Source organism: Chinchilla lanigera, unplaced genomic scaffold, assembly GCF_000276665.1.
Source record: "Chinchilla lanigera isolate Chin_1 unplaced genomic scaffold, ChiLan1.0 scaffold00157, whole genome shotgun sequence".
Classification (NCBI taxonomy): domain Eukaryota; kingdom Metazoa; phylum Chordata; class Mammalia; order Rodentia; family Chinchillidae; genus Chinchilla; species Chinchilla lanigera.
Window position 1 is genome coordinate 1,051,756 of NW_004955558.1, and position 22,719 is coordinate 1,074,474.

The 22,719-nt window shown below is 58.8% G+C and overlaps 2 protein-coding genes across 2 annotated transcripts in view; one reads left to right on the forward strand and one right to left on the reverse strand.

The window, feature by feature from the left end:
* Positions 1-6,877, forward strand: part of Vsig10l (V-set and immunoglobulin domain containing 10 like) — a 9,239-nt gene extending 2,362 nt beyond the window's left edge. Inside the window, exons 5-10 of the mRNA XM_005412745.2 lie at positions 763-1,051; positions 1,587-1,865; positions 2,042-2,338; positions 3,958-4,071; positions 4,294-4,454; positions 5,866-6,877. Coding sequence (XP_005412802.1) covers positions 763-1,051; positions 1,587-1,865; positions 2,042-2,338; positions 3,958-4,071; positions 4,294-4,454; positions 5,866-5,946 — 1,221 coding nt within the window. The 3' untranslated portion in view covers positions 5,947-6,877. The remainder of the gene's footprint in view (positions 1-762; positions 1,052-1,586; positions 1,866-2,041; positions 2,339-3,957; positions 4,072-4,293; positions 4,455-5,865) is intronic.
* Positions 6,878-7,507: 630 nt separating this feature from the next.
* Positions 7,508-14,861, reverse strand: Iglon5 (IgLON family member 5; the record flags this gene model as incomplete). The annotated part of the gene is given in 7 exon segments (XM_013508838.1): positions 7,508-9,476; positions 10,716-10,870; positions 11,206-11,326; positions 11,452-11,586; positions 12,651-12,770; positions 14,297-14,529; positions 14,783-14,861. Coding segments are annotated over 7 exon segments (932 nt in total), but the record flags the coding sequence as incomplete, so codon positions are not given.
* Positions 14,862-22,719: the final 7,858 nt, after the last annotated feature.

The window sequence follows — 22,719 nt, forward strand, 5'->3', positions numbered from 1 at the left end:
GGGCGGGTCCGGGAGGAGGGGCTGTCCCAGTGGGCGGGGCTAGAGGACGGGGCGGGGCCTGGGCGTGGTCGCTGGGGCGGCCCGAAACACACGTGGGCGGGGCCAACTGGGGGAGGGCTATCTGCTGGTGGGCGTGGCTACCGGTGACCAGGGCGTGGCCGGGGTTAGAGCAGAGATTGCTGTTAAAGGGTCGGGCATTCCTAGAAGTGGCAAAACCAGCAGGAGGAGAGGCAGATATGCTTGGGCAAGTGGCGTTCTCAACAAAGAAAGTAGCGCAGTTAAGTGGCCCGGAGTGGGATTATCAAGGGGGACTAGGCTACCTGGGCCCGTCAGTGGGCTCTGCAGAGGGAGTAGTAGCCTGGCCACGGGGGTGGAGCCATAAACCAAAGGGGCGGGGCCGGAGCAAGTGCGCTATCTGGAAGGGGTGGAGTCTAGGAGGGGCGGAGCTATCTTGAAGGGGCGGGGTCCAGGCTGGGGCGGAGCCATCTAGGAGAAGGGGCTGCTCCACGGGGAATAATCAAGGAGGGGGCCGAGCAACCTGACAGAGGAGCGGAGCTGGAAAGGAAAGGGCGGGATCACGTTTGGAAGAATCTGCGAAAATGCAGTTTTCTTGGGAGGGGCTGCGGAATGCCCGCTTAGCTAGGCAGTCACTGAGGACCGGGAGCCGGGTCAGTCCGTAAGAGGCGGGATTGGCGCCTCGGGGCGGGGCTGGATGAAGGGGCGGGGCCCGCTGGCAGAGGCGGGGCCAGGGTAGAAAGGTGAGACCGCGGGGTCCGGATGTCCCTTCCCTCTGCAGATCTGCCCCCCGGCTCCCCGCAGTGCTCGGTCGAAGAGAGTCTCGGGGACCGTAGCCTCCGCTTCCGCTGCTCGTGGCCGGGCGGGGTCCCTGCCGCCTCCCTGCAGTTCCAGGGTCTTCCCGAAGGCGTCCGCGCGGGCCCGGCTCCCTCTGTGCTGCAGGCGACCGTCCCCGCCCACCCCCGGCTCAGCGGCGTGCCGGTCACCTGCCTCGCTCGCCACCTGGTGGCCACGCGCACCTGCACTGTCACCCCGGGTGAGGGCTGCGTTCCTCTGCCATAGCAGAGGAGGGGGACCCTCTCTTTGGTCCGTTGGCGTTTGTGGGACTGGGGGTGGGGTGGGCGCTTCCTTACTCGAGGAAAGGGGCGGAAGCTAGAGAAAGAACAAGGCTTTTCCTATACCCGAGGGTCGGGAGGGGCAGGGACAGGGCTTTTATTCCTGGACCCAGAAGGACTGTCACTTTCACATGTATTCAGAGAAATATCGGTCTTTTTTTTTTAATCAGTCAATTTAAAAATTTTTTATTTTTAAAGTAATTAACAGCGGAGAATAATGCGTTTGGCAGCACAGGGCCTGGCCTATGGTATGTGCTCAGTGTGTGTGTGTGTGTGTGTGTGCGCGCGCGCTGAGAATGGATGAATAAATGAATGAGTGAGTGAGTGAATGGGCAGTTCTTCCGCATTTGGCCACAGCCCGCATTTGGTCACTGTGATTTACAGAAAGGCACGGACTTGTTACGTGAGTCCAGGGTGAGGGCTTGATTCTTCTCACTGGGCTTCTGTCCTCTACAGAGGCCCCCCAGGAGGTGCTGCTACATCTGCAGGTGGAAGAGACCCGGTCAGGGGAGGCCGAGGTGGTCCTGCAGGCCTCTGGGTGCCCCGCACCCTCTCGAGCTGCCTGGGCTCGGGACGGCAGGCCCCTGGCGCCAGGAGGTGGGGGTCGCCTGCGGCTCAGCCGGGATGGCCGCAGACTCCTCATTGGCAACTTCAGCCTGGACTGGGACCTGGGAAATTACTCCGTGCTGTGCAGCGGGGTGCTGGGTGCCGGGGGTGACCAGATCACCCTCATCGGTGAGCCTCAACCTTTCCCAAAGCCCTAACTTTCAAGTCCCCAAGGCCCCGCCCTAAAACCCAGGCGACCGGCCTCCAGCCCCTCTTCCCGCAGACCCAGGGGGCCAGGCCCCCAGGCCCCTTCCTTCTCCCACGCAGACCCCAGCATCCTGCCGCAGCTCCCCTTCTTCCTCCAGGCCCTTCCATCGCCTCATGGAGGCTGCAGAGAGCCCGAGACGCAGCAGTGCTGACTTGGGATGTGGAGCGCGGTGCCCTGATCAGCGGCTTTGAGATCCAGGCGTGGACAGAGGGGGCCGACCGCAGCAGAGCCGTCGGTTACAGGGACTGGATCTCCCTGCTTGTGCTGGGACCTCGGGAGCGGTCAGCCGTGGTGTCCCTGCCCCCTCGGAGCCCCAGGACCTGGGCTTTGCGCATCCTGCCCATTCTGGGAACCCAAGCAGGGACCCCATCTCAAAGCCGACTCTACCAGGGAGGTGAGCTGGGGCGTGGGCACCTTGCCCTGGGCTTCTCTTAGTGCTCTGACCGGTCCCTGTAGGCTGGCGTGTTGGGTCTCCCTGCCCCCCTCTCATAGTGCTGGAACAATTACCTCGACCTTGGAGGCTTGGAACAACGGAAGCATATTGTGTCACGGCTGGAGGACACAAGTCTGATAGGAAGGTGTTATCAAAGCCGGGCTCTTCTGAGATTCTGGGTGGACTCCGCCCTTGTCTCTTTGTGGCTTCTGGTGGTGGCTGTCCGATCTTGGTGTCCCTCAGCTGCATGCAGGGGACTCCAGTCTCCGCCTGCAGCTTTCTCATGGCCTTCTCCTCCCTCTGTGAGTCTCTGTCCTCTTCTGATAAGGACACGTGCGACAGGGTCCATGCTGAGCTGATGACCTGACTTCGACTTTGTTACATTTCAAAGACCTTATTCCAAAATAAGGCCACATTCACAGGTACAGAGGATTAGCACCTCAATGTGAAATTTAACTTCTGCATGGTGGAATGTCTCAGGTGGTAGCCATTGAACTGGCGTTTGTCCCCAGGGAGATCTTGTGCGGACTGATGGCCTTCGAGGTCACTAATGTTCAGATGACCCCAAATGATTTATCCCCAGCCCTGACCTCTTCCTGGAACTCCAGATCTTGAATAGGCAAATCCCTACCTGACATCTTACTTGGGTGTCCCACTGGCATCTTAACGTGACATATCCAAAATAGACCCTTTGATGTTTCCTCTGCAAAACCGGACCCCCACCCGCCAGTCTTGCCCGTCCTGCTGAATGGCGCCACTCATGTTCCCCAAATCACCCCTTGACATCCCAGGTACCTGCAGGTTGGGTCGGTTTACTTTCCAAGATGCTTTTCCCAATCCCTTCTCTTCTTTCCACTTTCACGGCATCCTCTTTTGCCTGGAGAACAGCAGCCATGTGCCTGGCCTCTGCACCCTTCCTCTTCGCTAATCCATCCTCTAGGTAGAAGCCAAAGTAAGGAAGTCAGATCATGAGGCTGTTCCACTAAAACCCACACCCTCCAAGAACTCCTAGAGCCCTCTCCAGGACCTGGCCCCTGGTATCACACTAACTTCATCCTCTGCCTCTTGCCTCGTCCCATGTCCTCCACCCACACTGGTCTCCATCGGACACCATAAACTCCTTCCTAGCTCTGAGCCTTTGCATTTGCTGTTCGCTCTCCTTGGGACACCATCCCCCAGGTTTGGCCTGACTGGCTTCTTCGGATCCCTGCTCACTGCTTTTGGAATATTCTCCTCCTCTCCCCTCCGCTCCTATTATTTCTCTCAGTACCAGCTGTAATTATTTTACCTGTTGCTTGTTTATTTCTGCCTCCTCTCTTGGAGCTAATGCCCACAGAGGTGGGTATCTTGCCTGTTTTGCCCGCCAGTGGAATCTCACCATCTGGCCTAGTGCCAGGCACACAGAGTCACTCGGTAAATGCTAAATGAACCAAGAGTGCTGGTGTCCTACATTCTAGGTTCCGAGAATTCGCAGGGGGCCTGGACTCCTCTGTCCCCACAACAGGATGGATCAGGACCTAGGAGACTGGGGTCCAGCCTCTATCCTTCTCCCTTATGTCCCTCCCGTCTGTCTCTGCCAGGTCCCGTCCTGGGCCCCGGGGCCATCGCTGGCATCGTCCTGGGCTCTCTGTTAGGCTTGGCCCTGCTGGTCACACTCATTCTCCTGTGCGTCTGCTGCCTGCTGCGTTTTAGAGGTGAGTGAGGGTTCTGGGGAAGACGCCAATTGGGAGGGTCCCTAGAAGAGGCCGGTCAGAGACCTGGCTGAGCCAATCAGCGCAATCATAGGTCATCCGCTCCGCCTTCCTGCCTCTATATCAGCCAATCACAGCAAGGCCCCACCTCTCAGGCCAGCTTTCCTTACTATTGGCTGATCAGCAGCCACTCAAATGTTCCCTTCCCTCTTTTCTCCTTCCCAGGAAAGTCTCCTAATTTGAAAAAGAAGTATCCTCCAACCTTGGCGCCTGTAGTCATCCCACCAGCAAAAAAGACGCAGGGTGTTGTGACCCCAGTGCAGACTCCACAGCTGCTGCCTTTTAAATTTCCACTGGAAGACCCCAGCCCAGCCAGGCCCCAGCCAGTAAGTGCAGTGCCCCCACTTCCTCCGGAATAAGGGCAGAATTTATTTATTTATTTATTTATTTATTTATTTATTTATTTATTTATTTTTAATTTTAAAGAATAAAAGAAGGATAACATAATAATAGGGGGGACTTAGCAAATTACAGACAAAATGGTAGGAAATTATCAATGGTTATCATTTTACATATTATTGTCTACAAAATAGTTTCTCAGGAAAACAAATAGACAAATAATAGTGAGTTAGAGACAAAAGAGGTAGGAGATTATCAAGAGTTGTTGTACTATACTTTGGTATCTTCAAAGTGGCTTCTAAGGAAAATAAATAGAGCTATACATGAGTGACCTATTGAAAAATCATTAACTATTCTCAATGGTTGTTGTAGGAAACACATAATAATAAACAGACATCCATTTATGAAATAGGATAGGAGCATTACAAACTTTACACAGTTATGGATAGATTAGTAGGAAAATATCAATGGCTGCTGTAATACGTGGTGGTATCTTCAATATGGTTTCTCAGGAAGACAGAGATATGCAAGAGGGACCTATTAAGTAGTTACAGCCTAAGGGTTGTCAAAAATAGCATATTACCTCCTCACCAGTGACTCCTGTCACTGAGGTGTGATGGCTGGAAGGAAGGTCAGGATTGAGAAGAAGGACTGAGAGACTTGCACCTGTGTCTAGCAACAGGCTGTTTTCTTGTTCCTCCATAGTCATGATTACCCAGGGCTCCTCGATGGAGATGACGGTCTGGCCAGAGGGAGAAGGCAGACCATGCCCCAAGCCCTCTCATTCCTGTTGGAGTAACTGGTAGCATGGGTCTGAGCTCTGGGGCCTCCACCTCAGAGGGCAGACCGATCTCCAGTGGTCTCCTTTGCATCCAGGGCATGGCCCATGGGGCCTCTTAGGGCAGTTAGAATTTATTATATAGTCAGAGAGAGGTGATGTTTTCGGTGCCCTTCTTTTACTTGTTAGTTTGCAAAGGTGATAAAACTTTGTCCTTCTATTTAAAAATACATAAACTGGACAGAAGCCAGGCATGGTGGTACACACTTACACTCCTAGCACTCTGGAAGGCTGAGGCAGGAGGGTCACAAAATCCAGCCCAGCCTGGGCATCTTAGTGACTTAGTGAGACTCTGCCTCAAAATAAAAAATAAAAAGGGCTAGGGATGTAGTTCATAAAAATTGGGTAAGATTTCCATTTTTCTCTCTAAGGCAGTACGGAAATTGGGTTGTGGTCTACCTTAGTTCTCCTAGGGATAGCTTAATATTTTTCTTCTGGAAAACCAGTGGGATCAGCTAGTATTGGAAAGGTTTGAGCTACAGGTGGAGAAGGTGAGATGGATGAATCAAGTCATGTCCAGGTTGCCTCCTGAGGTCACCCCTCCCCTGCCTCTCTTCCAGGCCACTGGCCCCAAGACCCCCAGGATGGTTGTCTCTCCAACCAGGGGCCCCAGAACTGTCCGGACAGCCACACAGGTGTGATCCGTGCCGGGAGCCCACTCTCCACTGGGAATTTGGGGCCAAGATTTCTTGTTTCGCCCAAACGGCAGGTAGGGCCTGCAGTGACTGGGAGTTGGACCTCAAAAGTGAGACTTTCTATGTTCCTGTCATTGGAGAAGATTCAACCTGTATTTGTACAGCTAAGCAGTGTGGTCTACACAACATCAGAGGCCAGCGTGCTGCGCTGCTCTGCCTGGAGGGGGAACCTGGCTTTAGGTCTCCAGCTTCACTTTGCTGCCCCTGCTTCTGGCTGGGCTCCCAGAGACTGCATCATAAGACAGATCAGACCCCTCCCTCGTCTCTCTCAACATTCTAGGGCTACATGCCGCCCTTTGGGTCTTATCCAAACCCACTTCCCGACCTGCAGGGTCTCATGGCTTGGCCTGTGCTGGCTGCCGTAACCTCCCTTCTCAGCGCTGACCTGTCTTCGTCCATATGGGCTTATTCTTAGCCACGCTGTGTCCCCCAGGGCTTGGCCTGGACGCTTTTCCTGTCATTCACTTAACAAGTTCAAGGCAGCCCCGCCCATCCCAGGACACCTTTTCCTTCACCTTGGTCGTAGGTCGAGTCCCAGCACCCCTGAACTTCCCCCTCCTTGTCTGCAGATTCGAAATTCCTTGTGTAGCTCAGATCCACTCGATCGACAGATCTTCACGAAGACACAAACCACACTGTTATCTCAGCACTTAACACAGGGCCTGGCGCACACCAGACAATCCATACACATTTGCTGATTGATCAAGCATTTGTGGTGCCAGTCAAGAGTGAGGCTGCCTGTGCTCTCCCCCACATGATACCTGCCTGCTTCCACAGGGTTTCCCACTGAGAATTTAGGGGGTACACTAGTGAGGATTCTTCTGACAGCAAGAAACAAAAGAAATGGTGATAAGAAATATAAAGATATATGGCTTCACCCTGTCTCAGCAACTCACTGGCTCCACCCAGGACCTAGACCCTTTGAATCCTTCTGCTTGACCACTTTTTAGTGGGCTGGCGTATTTTGTCCATGTGTTGTTGCCTCCTGTAGCAAAATGGCTGCTGCAGTTCCGGTTGTCACATCTTCACATAACAGTATCCAAAGACAAAAGGAAGGGGGCTAGGCTATAAAAACACATCTCTTCCTTCTCCCTGTCCCTCCTTTCTGAGAGAGAGAGAGAGAGAGAGAGAGAGAGGAAGGGAAGGAAGCTGACTTTCCTGGAAGTCTACCAGCCAACTTTGCTTCATATCTTTGGCTACAACTGCCCAGAGAGTGGCTAAGAAGGCCGGGAAACTAAATATTCCAGTCTGTGTCACTGCAGGTGGGTCGGCTAGCAAAGACGAAAGAAGCAGCAAATAAAGTGTAGGCGAGCTGCATGTGTCTCGGGGCAGGAAAGGAGAGGTAGCTACCAGTTAAAAGTTAGGGATGGGGAGACAACGGAAAGTACAGCCCCAGACCTTTTTGGAGTCGGGTGCCTGAGCCCCCTGAGCCCCTTGCCCTCGCGGGTATCAGGCAATTTCCATTTCCTTTGGGTCACCAGAGACAGAAAACCAGACACACACGGGGTGCACACACATGACACTTTATTGCTTGTGTAAGTGGAGAACGGCATCAGGTACACTTTGATCCAGCTGCACAAATGGCGTCCCAGAGACTCAGATTCTCAGCCCTTCTGTTCTGCTTTCTGAGTTGCCGCTTAATCTCAGCCTCATACACCGTCTTCCCGGCCATCGCAGTCCGCCAGACTGGAGACTTCTCGGCCGGGCAGACGAAGGCCGCCTCCTCGGAGCCCCACCACCCACAGAAGGGTGTCCCTTCTTGCAGTCTGCGCCCTCTCATTGGCCTGACCAAGTGTAGGTCCACGTCTGAGCCAATCACGGAGGAAAGAGGCTCTGCTGAGTGGCTTAAGCCAATCAGGGGCCGGATTTGTAATGGGCCGATTCCAAATCTACCCAAGAGAGAGGGGGCAGGAAGGAAGCTGGGGTGGGTGCCACCACATGACCTACCCTCGGATCTCCAGTCACCCGACTCTTAACCACACTGAATCTGTAAGCAGAGACTTTGGAAAAAGGCGTTTATTGGTGTGGTGGTCTCAACACTCCCCATGAATTGGAACACACGGCCCCCAGGGCCCCCGCCCCCCTCCCCGCGCCCCTCCCCCGCCCTGCCCGGTCCCCTGGACCCTGGGAATGGAAGACAATGTGTGATGGGGCCCACGCCCCCGTCTGAGGTACAGTCACTGCCCCGCGCCCCCTCTGCCCTCGAAGCCACCACGCCGCGGGTGGGGTAGTTCCGGGTGGGTGGTTATACGGGGTCTCCGGGGAGTCGGGGCTGGTGACATGGCGACTCTGCCTGGGCTCCGGGCGTCTGTGTGACACCCTCCCCGCTGCTCGGTGTGGTGTGGCGTGCCAGGGCTGCGTACCGGGCCCTCGGAGCTGAGGCCAGTCTCACAACGTCCCTTCCCGAAGACAGTGCCCTCCTTGGGGGCGCCACGGCTGGACACCAGCTACAGGGCAGCTGGAGCCAGGGCTACTGCTGTCACTCACGAGTGTGTGCCTGTGCGCGCGCGCGTGTGAGGGCGGTCAGGTCGGCCTGCGGGGGGACACTGTGTGGAGAGGCGCGCCGCCCAGGGCTGTGGGCCAGCTGCAGGGACCCTGGGGCAGCTGGCTGGCGCTGCAGGTGGCCGAGGGTAGGGTGTGGCAGGGGGGCGAAGCACTGGGACAGAAAGGCGGCTACTGCCACCAGCCTGACAGTTGGGTGGAAGCACCGATTGGCCCGGGAGGGGGCCAGAAAGTCCAGGGTTGGGACGCAAGGAAGAGGGGAGGTCTCAGGCCACTGCGCCAGGGATGAGGCCTCCGGCCGCAGGCAGCTGGTGTACAGCAGGGAGGGACGGAACCACGGGAGCCGCGATGGAGGTCCTCACTGAGTCACAAAGGCTGGGTGACGGGAGGTGACAGCCCACCCCGCTCCCAACCTGCCCCGCGGTGCAGCTGGACGGGGCCGATGGGTCGGTGCCGGGCTCCGGGAGCCTGAAGCACCCACGCCTAGGGGACGCCTGCAGGGCCGGGCAGGGGCGTGGGGGGAGGCGGGGGCACGCTCCCCTCCCAGCGCACTCCCACACAAACGTACACACACGTGCGGGCGCACGCTCACACACCCACGCACACACGAGCCAGGAGAGGGGTGTGGGGCGGCCGGGGCTGGGTCACGTCGAAAGGTGAACGGGTGGCGGTGGCGAGAATGGCTGTAGAAAGATGCATAATTTTGCGTTATCCCTCACAGTGACGGGTTCTCCGAAGGTCTTTCCTCCTCCTCCTCCTCCTCCTCCTCCTCCTCGAGTGACTGAGAGCTCTTCCGCCCCCTCGAGACCCACAGCGCTCGCTCCCCCTCTTCCTCTTGCTCTGGCCCGAGGCCCCCTGGGGGGAGGCGCCCTGCACTGGCCGCGCCTACATCCTCCACCACAGCCAGCCCAGGGCAGAGAGCAGGGCCAGGGGCCCCGGGGGCCTCGGGGCTGAGTTCTCCAGGGATCCGGGGCCTGGGGAAAGAGAAGAGGGCGCGGTTGAGGGCCAGCGATGGGGGAGCGCGTCCAGTGGCTGTGCCTGCTCTCCCCGTCAGTCTCCAAGGGTCTATTTCCTTCGTTTTGTTTTGGTACTGGGGATGGAGCCCAGGGCCTTTGCACTGAGCTGCATCTCCAGCCCTTTTCTGTTTTTGGAGAGAGGGTCTTGCTAAGTTGCTCAGCCTCCCAGGGCGCTGGGGTTGCAGGTGTGAACCGCGTGCCTGGCCCCGAGGGTCTCTTGCGGGCAGTTCTCTGTGGGCCTTTCTGGAGTTTCATTCTGTGTGCCTGTTTTTCTGTTTTGAGTCTTACATCCTCTCCACTTTGCTTTCACTGTTTTGCTTCGCTCTAAACTCTCAGTGTTTGTCCGTCTGTCTGTCTGGCACTTCCACCTGCATTTTATCCCCAGCTTGTCCAAAACTGCTCTGGCCTTCTCTGCCGCATGCTGCTGCCCTCCCCTCAATCCTGTACAACGCAGTCCCTACACGGCTGTGCGGTCCTGAGCTCCGCCTTCTTGGGCCGCAGATGTTTTCAGTGGCTCTTCCGGGTCCCCCTGACCTCTTCGCTGTGATTTTGCAAATGCCCTTCCAAATCCAAGCTGGGGTTCGTTTTTTCTACCTTTTCTTTTCTTTTTTCCTTTCTTCTGGTACTGGGCATGGACCCCTGGGGCACTCTCCCACTGAGCTACCTGCTCAGCCCTTTTTATGTTTTATTTTGAGATAAGGTCTCCCTAAATTGACTGGGCCGGCCTCAAACTTGACATCCTCCTATCTCAGCCTCCCCAGTAGCCGGGTGGGTAGGTGTGCGCCCCACAGTCGGCCCGCGTTGATTTCCTGTCTCAGCTGAAATGCTGCTTCCTCCAGGAAGCGTCCTCCGATGGCCTTACCTGATCACTAGCACCCCCAAACGTCTCTTTTCTCTCTAGCTGTTCCGGATGCGCAGTTATATTTTGTTCATGTGTGTGTCTATTTGCTTACTTACCTGCGCGTCCATTTTATTGCTCTTCTAGCACTGGGTTATAAGCTCTGCGAGTCCCCAAACTGTGTCACTGCTGCGTCCCCAGATCCCTTCGCGGGTGCTCGGTGAATACTGATTAAGCGGATCGCTTTCCCTGCTCCGTCGCATTACTGGACTCAGCGTCCGTGTCTCTCCTACCCTGGGGGTCAGTCGGGGGTGGCCCTGCGCCCCCCCCACCCCACCCGGGCCCACCCGCGGACGCACGCAGGAGCCGCATGGAGGCGCTGGACGCTCCGAGCCGGTTGGCGGCACGACAGGTGTAGTTGCCGTAGTGCCGGGCGCTCACGTTGGCGAAGAGGAGCATGGAGCGGGTGCGCTCGGTCTGCACCTTCAGGCCCTCTGCCGCGCCGCTGCTCAGCCTGCGGGACGGGGTCGGGGTCGGGCCGGGCACCCCTCGGTGCGGCGCCCGGCACCCTCACTTTCCGGGGAGGCCTAGCATGGGTTCTAGACCCGCCCTCGGGGACCCCGGCTCCAGGCACCACGCCCCCTCCGCGACTGCGGGCGCTCCCATCCCCAGGGGGCTCCCTAATCCAGCACCAGAAAATTCCGGGGAGACGCGCCCCAGCGCTCGTCCTGGGGCCCGAGCCAGCGTCTCCGGGCTCGCGCACCCCACGGCCTGGAGCCCACCCGAGCTCTGAGACTGCGCGCTCCCGCCGCCCCTGCCGCCCCTCCCGCTCCCCGGGGCCGTCCTCACAGTCTGTCGTCCTTGTACCACTGGAAGTCGGCGGGCGGCACGGCCATGGCTTCGCAGCGCAGGAGCGCGGCCCGGCCCAGGGCGGTGCGCGCGCTGGTCACGTCCGTGATGGTCGGCGGATCTGGCGAGGGGCGAGGGTCAGCGAGGGCTGCGCAGCCACCCTCCCGCCGGCCCGTCCGCCGCGGCTCCCGCCCCTCCGCCCCTCTCCCCGGCGCGCCCCCTTCCGCGCCCAGGGCCGGGGCTCACAGTTGACTGTGACCAGCACGCGGCGGCTGTCGGGCGCCGAGTTCACCCCGTTGTGAGTCACGCACTCGTACTCCCCCGCCTGGCCGCGCTGGATGTCGGAAATCTCCAGGATCTCGCCCTCAGAGGTGAAGCCGTCTGTGGGGGAAGGGGGGGGAGGGGGAGGGGCCGGACACAAACACTTAACACGGGACAACACGGGCAGCACAACGGGACACACATCAGCGGGGCCGGCACTGCAGCGCCTGGAGTGCCCGGGTCAGCGGAAGCCGAGGGGGCTGCGGGGTGGGCAAGGAATGAGCAGCGGGGCTTAGGACCTGGAGCCCGGGGGTGGGGGTGGGGGGTCCTGGAATGTGGGATTCAGGAGATCCAGGGATCTGGGATCTCTGAGCATGGTGCTCAGGATTCCCAACGGGGAGGAGAATCCCAAGATCGTGGATCTCAGAAGGATCCAGGAAATAAAGGCCCGCTGGGGAGAGTCCAGAGTTCCGGGATCAAGCTCTTAGGTCCAGAGAACTAAGATCTGTGGCCTCAGGGGATCAAGTTTTCACAGGGACCTAGTGACTGGCACTCCGGGTCTCCTCAGATGCAGGGAGTAGGGATCAGAGCCTTGGGATCTTGTGTGGGGGGGTCAGGTAAAGGGTCGGGGGCTGGAGTGGTGGCCCTAAGCGGTCACGTTCAGGCTCCCTGCACTGTGTCTGTGGACCTGTCAGCAGTGGCTCTCAGGGTCATGAAAACACACGGGTGGGGGTGGAAGGAGCTCCTGATTTTCTCGGGGTCTGGGCTGGGGCCTGAGCATGCGCATTTCTGGCAGTGCACCCTCCCAGGGGAGGCTGATGCTGGCGCCTGGGGACCTGCTGGGCTACAGCATCCAGCAGGGGAGGTGGGAGTGTGAGTCAGAGACGGGACTGTGGCCAGAACCCGGCTGCAGCTGCGCTTGGGGTGCCCGGTGGTGGGACGCCAAGGAAGGAAAGGGGTTCCTCATGGGCGATTTGGAAAACCCAGCAAGGGTCTGAGAGGCAGGTGGAAGCCGGTGGTGAAGGCTCTGTCTGGGGTCTGCTGATGAGGGCCGGGGAAACGGGGGGTGCATGGAGTCTCCGGAATGGCGGGCGGGGCTCAGGAATCCAGCTCAGGACAGGGGAGTGGAGGGGCGCAGACTGCAGGGTAGGGCAAGGGCGTTCTGTCTGGGGTGGGGTCCTCACCTCGGAGCTGCCTCCAGGTGACCGTTGGCTCCGGCCGCCCCACGGCCAGACAAAGCAAGTTCACGTTGCCCCCCTCATTCACTGTCACAGGGGAGGAGATGTTCACGATGCGGGCGGGGACTGCGGGCAGGGAGGGAGGTCAGGGGAGGCTGGAGGTGCCCTCTCGGGGTCCGGCCCAGCCCGCTCCCTCCGACCCCGGGGTCCGCGCCTGGCCCTCCTCCTCCCTCAGACCCGGGGTCTGGCCCGCCTCCTCCCTCAGACCAGGTGTGGGCTGACACTCAGTCCGCCCTTACAGCCCCCTGTGTTTGTCACCTCCCTTTTTGCCGTGTGCTCTGCCTCTGCATGGGCTTCGCTCCTTGTCTAATTTCTGGCCGTGCTGAAGTCTGTGTCTTTCTCTCCTTCATCCCAACTTGCTTTCACTGTCTTCTGGTCTGAATTCCTATCTCCCTGTCTCTCTTTTTGTTTACCATTATTTTAAAATTAATGTACTTAACACATACCCATATGGCACTTTCTATGTGGCAGATTCTGTGCTAAGCGCTCTGTAAAAATCCATTCATTATTTTCTTCCTCGCTGTCCTAGGCTGGACATTACTGTCTAAGACGTGTGTTGGATTTTTTTCCCCTCTTTCATTTGGGCTTCTCACTCATGGCGACCTTGTGACCCAGGGTGCCACAGTTTCTTTTCTTTTTTTTGTCTTTTCTTCCAGTACCAGGAATCGAACTCACGACCTTGCGCTTGCCAGGCAGGCGCTGTGCCGCTGAGCTAAATCCCCAGCCCCTGGGTGCCACAGTTTAATTGGCAGAGACTTTTCTCCTTTCCCAGTAGAGCATGAAACACAGGCGCCCCCTGACTGACGCTCTCCGGAATTTGAGGAGAGACAGCACCATCCCCCTTTGATTTCCAGGCCAAGGAGCCCAAGGGAGAGCTCTGCTTGCCTGGGGAGCCTGGCTGGTGAGGGTCATCGCTGAGGCTGGACCGGGGTGGCCTGGCTCCCGCGCTGCTGCTAATGGTGACCCCAGTGGGTGCTCTCCGTGTTCGCGTTCTGTCTCTCTGGGTGCTCCCCGCACCCCAGCCCACCTCTGCTTCCCTGTGAAGTGGTTTCTGAGCTTTGTCTCCCCACCCCTCGGAAGCCCAGCCTCTCTGTGGGTCCTTGCGGCTCCATCTCTTCCTCTGAATTCCATTCCTTTCATTCCCCTCCTCCCCTCCCCGCTTCTTTCCTGTTTTATTGGGAGGGGGTTGCTTCCACAGCTCTGCACACAGCCGAAGTCCCAGGCCTTTGAGCTTCCAGCGGGGAGGGACGGCCTGCCTCGCTCACTGCATATCCTCAGTGCAATCCCTGCGTGTGGTGGCACTGCACAGATGCACGCGGCCCTCCTCTGAGCGCCCCTCTGCCCGGTGCTTTCCTGCCTAGAGACTGTCACCCCGACTAGCACAGCCTGAGTATCACTGTCCTGTGGTTTCGTGTGTCTGCTTGGCAGAAATCCGTCCTCCATGGATGCGTTCCCAGGAGCGAGGGCCGCACTGGGGAGTGCATGCCGCGTGGGGGAGTCCGCAGGGACGCCCACCGTGCAGTGCGTAGTTGCTGTGCCCAGCGCCGCGTCGCTGCGCCTTCGCTCCCCACCCGGCCGCCCGCCCTGCTCACCGTGGACGATGAGGTAGACCTGAGTGGTGTACGGCTGGTGGCGGGTCTGGAAGGAGCAGGTGTAGAGGCCCTCGTCGCCCAGCCCCACCTGGGTGATGAGGATGGAGAACTCCTCGGGCGTGTTGATGAGCAGCCGCACGCGGGGGTCGCTGGTCCAGCGGTCGTTGCCGGCGTACAGGATGTTGGAGCGGTTCAGCCAGGCCACGCGGGTCACGTGCTCGTCGATAAAGCAGCTGGGGGAAGGAGGGGTTACCATTAGGGTCACACCTCCGGGTCCCACAGCAGTCCTGAGGGGCAGACTATTGTGGGCGCTGTGCTGGTGGGTAAACTGAGTCTCAGCCGGAGAGCGGCGGCTCAGGGCTACCACGGCCCATAGCTGGAGGTGGGACCCTCGGCAGGAAGTGCGTCACACGCCCTCCCACGCCAGCCCCCAGCCAAGCCCAGGACCGCTGGGCTGTGCCATGCCTGCGCTGCTGACCCACATACCTGAGGGTGGCGTTGTCGCCTTCGCACACGGTGTAGTTGTCGGCGGGGGAGCTGAACTCCAGGCTCTGTGACAGCAGCCCTGTGGGAGGGAGGTCTCAGTCTGGTGGCAGAGGCGGGCACGGCAGAGACTGCAAACGCAGGCACACGTGTGCGCACACCCCAGGGACACGGACACCTTCCACACCTACCGCCACACGCGTTCACGGATGTTTGCAGAGATACACATACAGCAGTCACACTCAGCCTGGGCCTCTTCCTGGGCCTTTATGGACTCACAGACAGACGCGGGGAGCGGGGATGCAGGACACGCAGACTGTAGACCTCCAGGACACGAGACAGTACCCCAAGGCACAGAGACACACATGAACAGACCTGTGCGTGGACACACGTACACAGAAATGCACACGCACACAGAGGCACATCCACATAGATACATGAGCAGATACATGCACAAGACATGTGTATGTGTGAGAAGCACACACGTGTGCAGGCAGACATACACAGACACGTGTGCACAGAACACACACCTGTTCACAGTACTGTGCAGGGTCACAGATCGACAGGCAGACCCACAGTTCCACGGAGGCACACACATCTGCACGGACAGTCACACAGACATACATTTGCATGTGCAGACACCCAGGGACAGGTATGTGTACACCCAGACACCTGCGTACAAGGATGCACACACACACACACATACAAATCCATAAAACATATGTATTCACACACACATCCATGCATGCGCAGATTGGTGTGTATGTGGCATACATACATGCACACAGAAACACAGAAGAAACGTGTACAGATTCACATACATACACACACATTCATTCAGAAATAGGCTGATAGACATGCATGCACACAGACACGGCGCACAGTCACACACGCCTTTGCACACACATCTGCTCGACCCACCACGCGCCTCCCCCACAGTTACGTTGCAGACCCGTGCCCACGCCCGCTGCGCACTCCAGCACCGCCCGCAGGCCCACCGCCCCCACCGTTCATCTCTCCGTGGACTGTGGCCAGCAGGCTGGCCCAGGGCCAGGGGCGGGGGCTGGGCCTGCAGAGCGGAGAGGGAGGGAGGCCAGCCAGATGACCTTGGGCGCCTGGAGCGGGAGGCCCTGCGCAGGCTGCCCTGCCCCCCGCCTGGGAAGAGGAGCTAATTAATCTAATGAATTAATTGCCCGTGCTGCCCCAACGACTCCCAGGGGCCTCTCCATCAGCAGCCCCTCAGGACGGGGCGGGACAGGACCAGCTGCAGTGGGCTGGCCAGGGCCTGGAGTGGGGCTGGGCCCTGTGCCCCTCAGTCCGGGCTCACCCAGGCAGGAAATCGCCCCAGATTCAGCCCAGCTCACCCGGGCAGGAAACAGCTCCAGATTCCTGGTACCACACACAGCTGTGGCCCGGCGCAGAGGGACACGACATGCACACGCAGTCACAGTGACACCCACAGACCCAGAGGCATGCCCAGCAGAAGGTCAACTGGAAGAGACAGCTGTCTCCCAGGAGCAGACTGTCACGCCCAGCCACAGAGCGACAGTCCCCAGCCAAGCAGCACCCGCACTCTGATCACCCCGCCGGACAGCACCGCTTCTCACATGATTTTAGTGACACTAACGTCCCCACGCGCAGCTGCACCGCCAGTGGGTGGACACACACACACACACACACACACACACACACACAAAGTCCCCTACTAGAAGGTCCTGGTCCCACCTCCGCTACTCCGTCACTCTCCTCAAACACAAAGGGGAGCCCTGGGCTGAGAATCAGGTGCACAAAGTCATGCTGTCACCTATGATCAGAGCACACATGGCCAGACACACATGCGCGTGCTCGCACGCACACACCGAGCCAGAAAGTCCCGTCCAGAAAGATTTGCCCGGGCTGAAGGGCAGTCGGGGACTGTGCCACCCAGTTCTGTGGAATACTCACGTGTGGGCATGAGGATCCCTTCATGGACAAGACAGATAGGCTGGCATGCCCTCAGGATCTGTCAAGCTCCTGCGACTGAAGCGCTAGGCTAGGGGTCCCCAATCTTGGCTGGGTTGGCGTTTGGGGCCAGTAGGTCTGGGGAGCTGTAGGGTGTTTGGCAGCGTCCCTGGTCTAGACTCACATGATGCCAGTAGCTGCCCACACCACCGTGATGATAATCAGACCCCTCTACCCACAAGAAAGGGAGCCCCTGAACTGGGAGTGGTGCTGCACGCCTGTAATCCTGGCCCTCTAGGAGGCTGAGGCAGGCGGATTGTGATGCAAGCCCCGCCTGGGCACTTTAGCAAGACCCCGTCTCAAAGAAAAGCGCTAGAGATGGAGCTCAGTGTGAAAGTGCTGGGTTCCACCCCTAGTATCAATTAAAAACAAAACCAAAGCAGAGAGGAACCTCTCAGGCAGGAGGAGGAGCTGTCCAAGGTCCCGGGCTGGGACATGTGGGGCTCCCGAACTCAGCACCACCTAGCAGAGCCGAGGCCACAAACCAGGGCCAGGGGGCAGGGTGTGGCCCCCAGAAGTGGGTAGACACACACTCTTGACACCAGAACCTTTCTGACCCTCAGGGCAGACATGCCCTGGGCCCTCAGCCTGGTGCCTGCCTGGGCCCGGACATCCACCTCATCACCGCTGCTCATGCATGGCACAGCCCTGTGTTTCCCTCTTCTCCTGTACCTGCTGCTGGGGAAACCCTCTCCTGCCCCAGGCACCTAGTGCAAGAGGCTGCCCAGATGCCCAGGAGAGCTCTGCCCTTTCCTGAAGCCCAGACCTCAGGCACCTCAGGGTTGGTCCTGGCTCACGGGCAGCCCCTGTAGGCATGGAACAAGCAAGTCCACCCCTCCAGGGGCCTGGGTGCCTGCTCTGTGCTTCTATGCATTTTAATGTCCTGGACCATCATCTGAAAATCACCAGACCCCAGGATCAGGAAGCCGCCTCTTGCTGTGTGACCTTGGGCAACTCCCTGCCCCTCTCTGGGCTTCAGTCAGTGCGGGTGGGGCAAGGTTAACCACTCTGGTTCAGGGCTAACCTTTTCTTTTTTGGCAGTACTGGAGAGTGAACTTAGGAAGCACTGAGCTACACCCTCAGCCCTTTATTTTCTATTTTGAGACAAGTTCTAAGTGGCTGAGGCTGGGCTCAAACTTGCAACCCTCCTGCCTCGGCCTCCTGAATAGTGAAGGTTACAAGCACGTGCTACCACACTCAGCCAGGGCTGACCTTCCTAAGAATCCACGATCCTCTCAGTTCCTGGGCTTGACACCTTCCTGTCTCGGCCCTGGTCACCCCGGACTGTCAAGGCCCTCCCCTGTGGCCCCAGGCCCTTCATGTATCCATAACCAGATGCACTCTCAGAATTCCAGGCCTGGTTTCTGCTCCCACAGTGCTTGGACCTCTTCCCTTAGAGTTTGGGTCACGTGGTGATGTGCTCCTCCTCAGCTGACTAGAAGTTCCTTGAGGGCGGGGCCCCGTTCTAACGCAGTTCTGTGTCCCCACCACCTCCCAGCACAGGGCCTGGCTCACTGGAGTCCTTGTTGATTGAATGAATATAAATGGAAGCCCGTGACACTCCTCACCTCTTGAACTCCTACTCAATCCTGAAGACCCCAATGTAAATGCCCCTCCCCCACCCAAGTCCTCCCTGACTCTTCAAAGCAGAGACCTGCCCCTTTGCTGGGCACCCTTGACTGGTTAAGGCAGGATGCCTCCCTCTCTGCTGTCTCCTTCACCTGGCCAGGAGCTCCCTCAAGGGCCTGATTCTTGGCCATGTGTCTCAAGGTTGGGCCCAGCTCCTAGCCGAGAAGTGTGTGTGGAGAAGGAATCGAAGGTCTTCAGACACTGGATAAAATCTCTCCAGGCCCTGGACTGGGAAACTGAATGTCTGCCTACTATTCCCTGCCTGGGTGCTGCCCTGGGCCTCAGTCTCCCCATCTGGAAAAAGTGAAAATTAAGTTTTCTGCAGGGATTTTTGAAGGATTCCCTGAGAACACACAAGCAAAGTGCTTAGCTAGGGGTTTGGCCACTGATCAGGCCCAACAGACGCCAGCTGCTCCTGACAGCACCTTTTTTCAAAGAATCATCTATCACTGTGCTATCCTGGCTTGGCGTCGGCCTCCCGGGTGGTGATCGGGGCTGAGACCGGGGTGCTGGCGGCTCCGAGTCAGTGCCTCCTGGAGATGCCCTGTAAGCATCTGCTCAGACAGCCCCGACCCAGCTCCCTAGGGCTCCCGTCCCGACCAGCAGGCCCTTACCAGGAGTAACGGTCCCTAAGACAGGAAGAGATCCCTGACAGAGCACGGGTGGGGGACAGGCTCCCATGGATCCCCCAAATGCAGCGCAGGGTGGGGAAGGACTGCTGCGTTTCCAGAGTCCTGGAAGCTACAGGCTGGGCAGGCCTTGGGGCCTGCAGAGTGTGAGTGTCTCACCCAGGGAGTTTGAGGCCTGACCAGGGGAGGCGTGGGGAGTGGGACAGCCCAGCCCTGGCTGCGAAGAGCAGAGGGGAGGCTGAGTCCCCAGTGGGCCCTGGCTCCTCCTCATCTTTGCTGAACTCTGAGGCCGTCACATCTACCCGTGACGTCAGCACCAGGGAGCCCAGACAACGGGCCCGGAGCCCGGAGCTGGACGCAGCGTTCTGAGACTTCCTTTGCTTCGGGGACCCTCGTGGCCTTCTCAAGGTCGCCCTCCCTTCCTCCCAGTGCTCCCTGCACTGTCTCCTGCCCAGGGTGGCATGCGCAGCCACCCACACTCTCGAGGAGCCAACTCGTCCCCCAGGCCACTCTTACTTCTGTTGTCACCGCCACTCCCTAAAATGGCCTATTTACTGTTTTGTGCATTAGATTTTGCAACTGGCTTTTGATCTCTCTCCGTCCCACTGTGATATAAGCTCCGCAGGGGCAGTAACTGGGTCTGGCTCACTCATGGCACTGTCTATCCAACTACTCACCTACCCACCCACCCACTCATCCATCCATCCACCCATCTACCCACTCACCCATCCAGCCACCCACCCACCCACTTATCCATCCATCTACCCACTCACCCATCCAGCCACCTGCCCATCTACCCACTCTTCCTTCCATCCATCCATCCATCCATCCATTCATCCATCCATCCATCCATCCACTCTTCTACCCACTCACTCATCCACCCACTCATCTACCTACCCACTCATCCACCCATCCATCCACCCACTCATCCACCCATCCACCCACTCTTCCATCCATCCATCCATCCATCCATCCATCCATCCATCCATCCACCCATCTACCCACTCATCCATCCATCCACCCATCTACCCACTCACCCATCCAGCCACCCACCCATCCACCCACTCTTTCATCCATCCATCCATTCACCCATCTACCCACTCACCCATCCATCCATCCATCCATCCATCCATCCATCCATCCATCCATCCATCCACTCTTCTACCCACTCACTCATCCACCCACCCATCCACCCACCCATTCATCCACCCATCCATCCACCCTCTCATCCACCCATCCATCCACCCACTCATCCACCCATTCATCCACCCACCCATCCTCTGAGTTACAGCAGCAACTATGGGCTCCATCAACATCTGCTGAATGAACCCGAAACTGAGCCCCAGCCCATCAAACCCAGAGCTCAGAAGGCCTGTGGACAGTGCACTGGACAGCAAGGACCTCAACTAAGGACCCAAACAGGGAAGGGGGAAGGGCTGAGGGGCTGCTGGGCTTGCTCTGCCCTCTCCTGGCTACCCCCACCCACCCGCTGCCAGAAATCACAGGAGCCCCCAGCTCGCTTGCCACAGTGTGGCTGCTACTGGATCTGGTTGAACTGTTCCACTCGAGAACTGTGCAGCTACTTTTATGAATGAATATGCACGTGTGAGTGTGTGTGTGAGTGTGTGAGTGCGCGTGTGTGTGTTGGCATAAAGGATTTAGAAAAAAAATTAAAAGTAGCTCAGTATTTACGGATGCCAGGGAGCTTTCATTAAGTGGAAATAAGCCAGTTGCAGAGCAATGGGCTTATTCTGTTTCTCTTTTGGGAAAAATATCAAGAAGTCAAGCAGTCCTCTCCTCTGACTGACCTCCGGGTGCTGTGTGCGCGTTTGTGCGGAGGGCGAGGGGTGGGCGTGAGGGGTGGAGGCTGCTCCCCAGCGTAGGCCAGGTGCACCGTGTCACCCCTGCTCTCCTCCCTGACTTGGACAACATCGTGAGCAAAAGATGAGGCGATATTTTGCACATCTCGCAGTGGGCTGTTAGGCACAGACTGTCCTCGAGTGGGTGCTGGGAGCTCACCCCAAGCCATCCTCTGTTGCCCTGCTTCTCGAATGGGGAAGCTCTTGACCAAGGTCATGTGGCTTTGCTAGGGCTCCCACCTCAAGACTCCAGGGCAATAATGATTTCTGGGGTCCAGAAGGCAGAGAAGTGGGAAAAAGTAAAGGGGCAGAGGGAAGAGGAGAAACAGCCACAGGGCGCGGGGGGCAGAGAGGAGGAGAGTGGGGTGCGGGAGAGGAGAGGAGAGGAGGGGCTCGCACGTGGGTGAGGACGACAGGGAGCAGTGTGCGAAGCAGGAGACACGGAAGTGAGGCTGTGCTGAGACCAGGAGAGATAAAGACCAGAGACAGAGACGTGGAATGTCACCAGCACGCAGCAGACAACAGGACGGGAGCCTTTGGAAATGGCCGAGACTCAGAGACCCCCAGAGACCGGGGACGGGGACAGAAGGAGAGAGACGCAGCCTGGGTGGCCAGCGAGGCGGACAGGCCAGCGGCCTTCCGCACCAGCTGGGGGCCGGTGCTGTGGCCTGCCGCGCCCGCCTTGGCTCAGCAGATCTGCGTCGGGGACGTGGGTGTCCTGCTGGCGGGGCATCTGCAGGTGCGCTTGGGGACAGAGTTTCTACAGCAGTGTGCGTCCGGGCAAGAGGCCAGCAGCAGCAGCGTCCCCAAGGCTGCTGGGGTCACTGTGTCGGGGCCTGTGGGCCCTGCTTGTGGGTCCCTGACTCTCTGACCTGTGCTTGGGTCGGGGGCTGGGGGAATCCCCCGGAGCTGGATTAACGCTGTTCCTGGGCCTCTGAGCACCCAGGGGGCTTCCTGCCCTCCCTGTTTCCCTTGGGGACATCTCCTTGACCATGCTCCTCCTGCCAGGCCCAGCTGGGGAGACACAAGGTCCAGACACAAGTCATGTCCCCAGGACTCCCTTCCTGCTCCCTGAGAATCTTCCCCTCGGCGCCCACCCCAGTGAGCAGAGATGAGCCCCGTGACCCTGCATTAACCCTCCTCCTCCCTCCTCACCCGGTGGCCCGGTCCTTCCTTCCTTCCTCCATCCGTCTCTCATCCCCCTGCCCAGCCCCAGGAGCGCAGATACTCATGTGAGCCCGCAGCCCAGCACCCCAACTTCGGGATCCCCAGCACCATTCCCCGGCGTAACTACAACACCCCAATGCCAGCACTCGACCTAGAGGCCCCTCCGGGGAATCTCATTCCCTTCTGGGTTTGTCCTGGCCCTGGGACTTCGGTCTGTGGACTCCCTGTCCCCACCTCTTACTGACCTGCGGAGGCACCATCCCCCACCTCTGCCGGGAGAGCCGGACCCCAGCCCCAGGCAAGGGCTTCCTCAGGTACCCTCGCCAGGCAGGGACGGAAACCCCCGCCGGGCACCCCAACTCAGCTGGAAGACGTAGCCCTCCCAAAGACCCTCATCCTGGCCTCTGAGCCCCCTGCCGGGACTAGGTGTCTGCGACCCCTCGCAGGCTGGGGAAGCGACCTCCGCCCCTAGGCCCAGGATGTACCCGGGCACGCCGACCCCTGCCCTGGGTGCGCACCCCGACTTCCGAGGACCCCCTCTCCTGGCCAGGGATGCAGCCCCCTCCCCGACCCGGAGCTCCGCGTCCGGGGCCTCCCCTCCCCCGGCCGGGGTGCAGCCCTAGCCCTCAGCCCGACCCCCACGGGGACCCCGGCG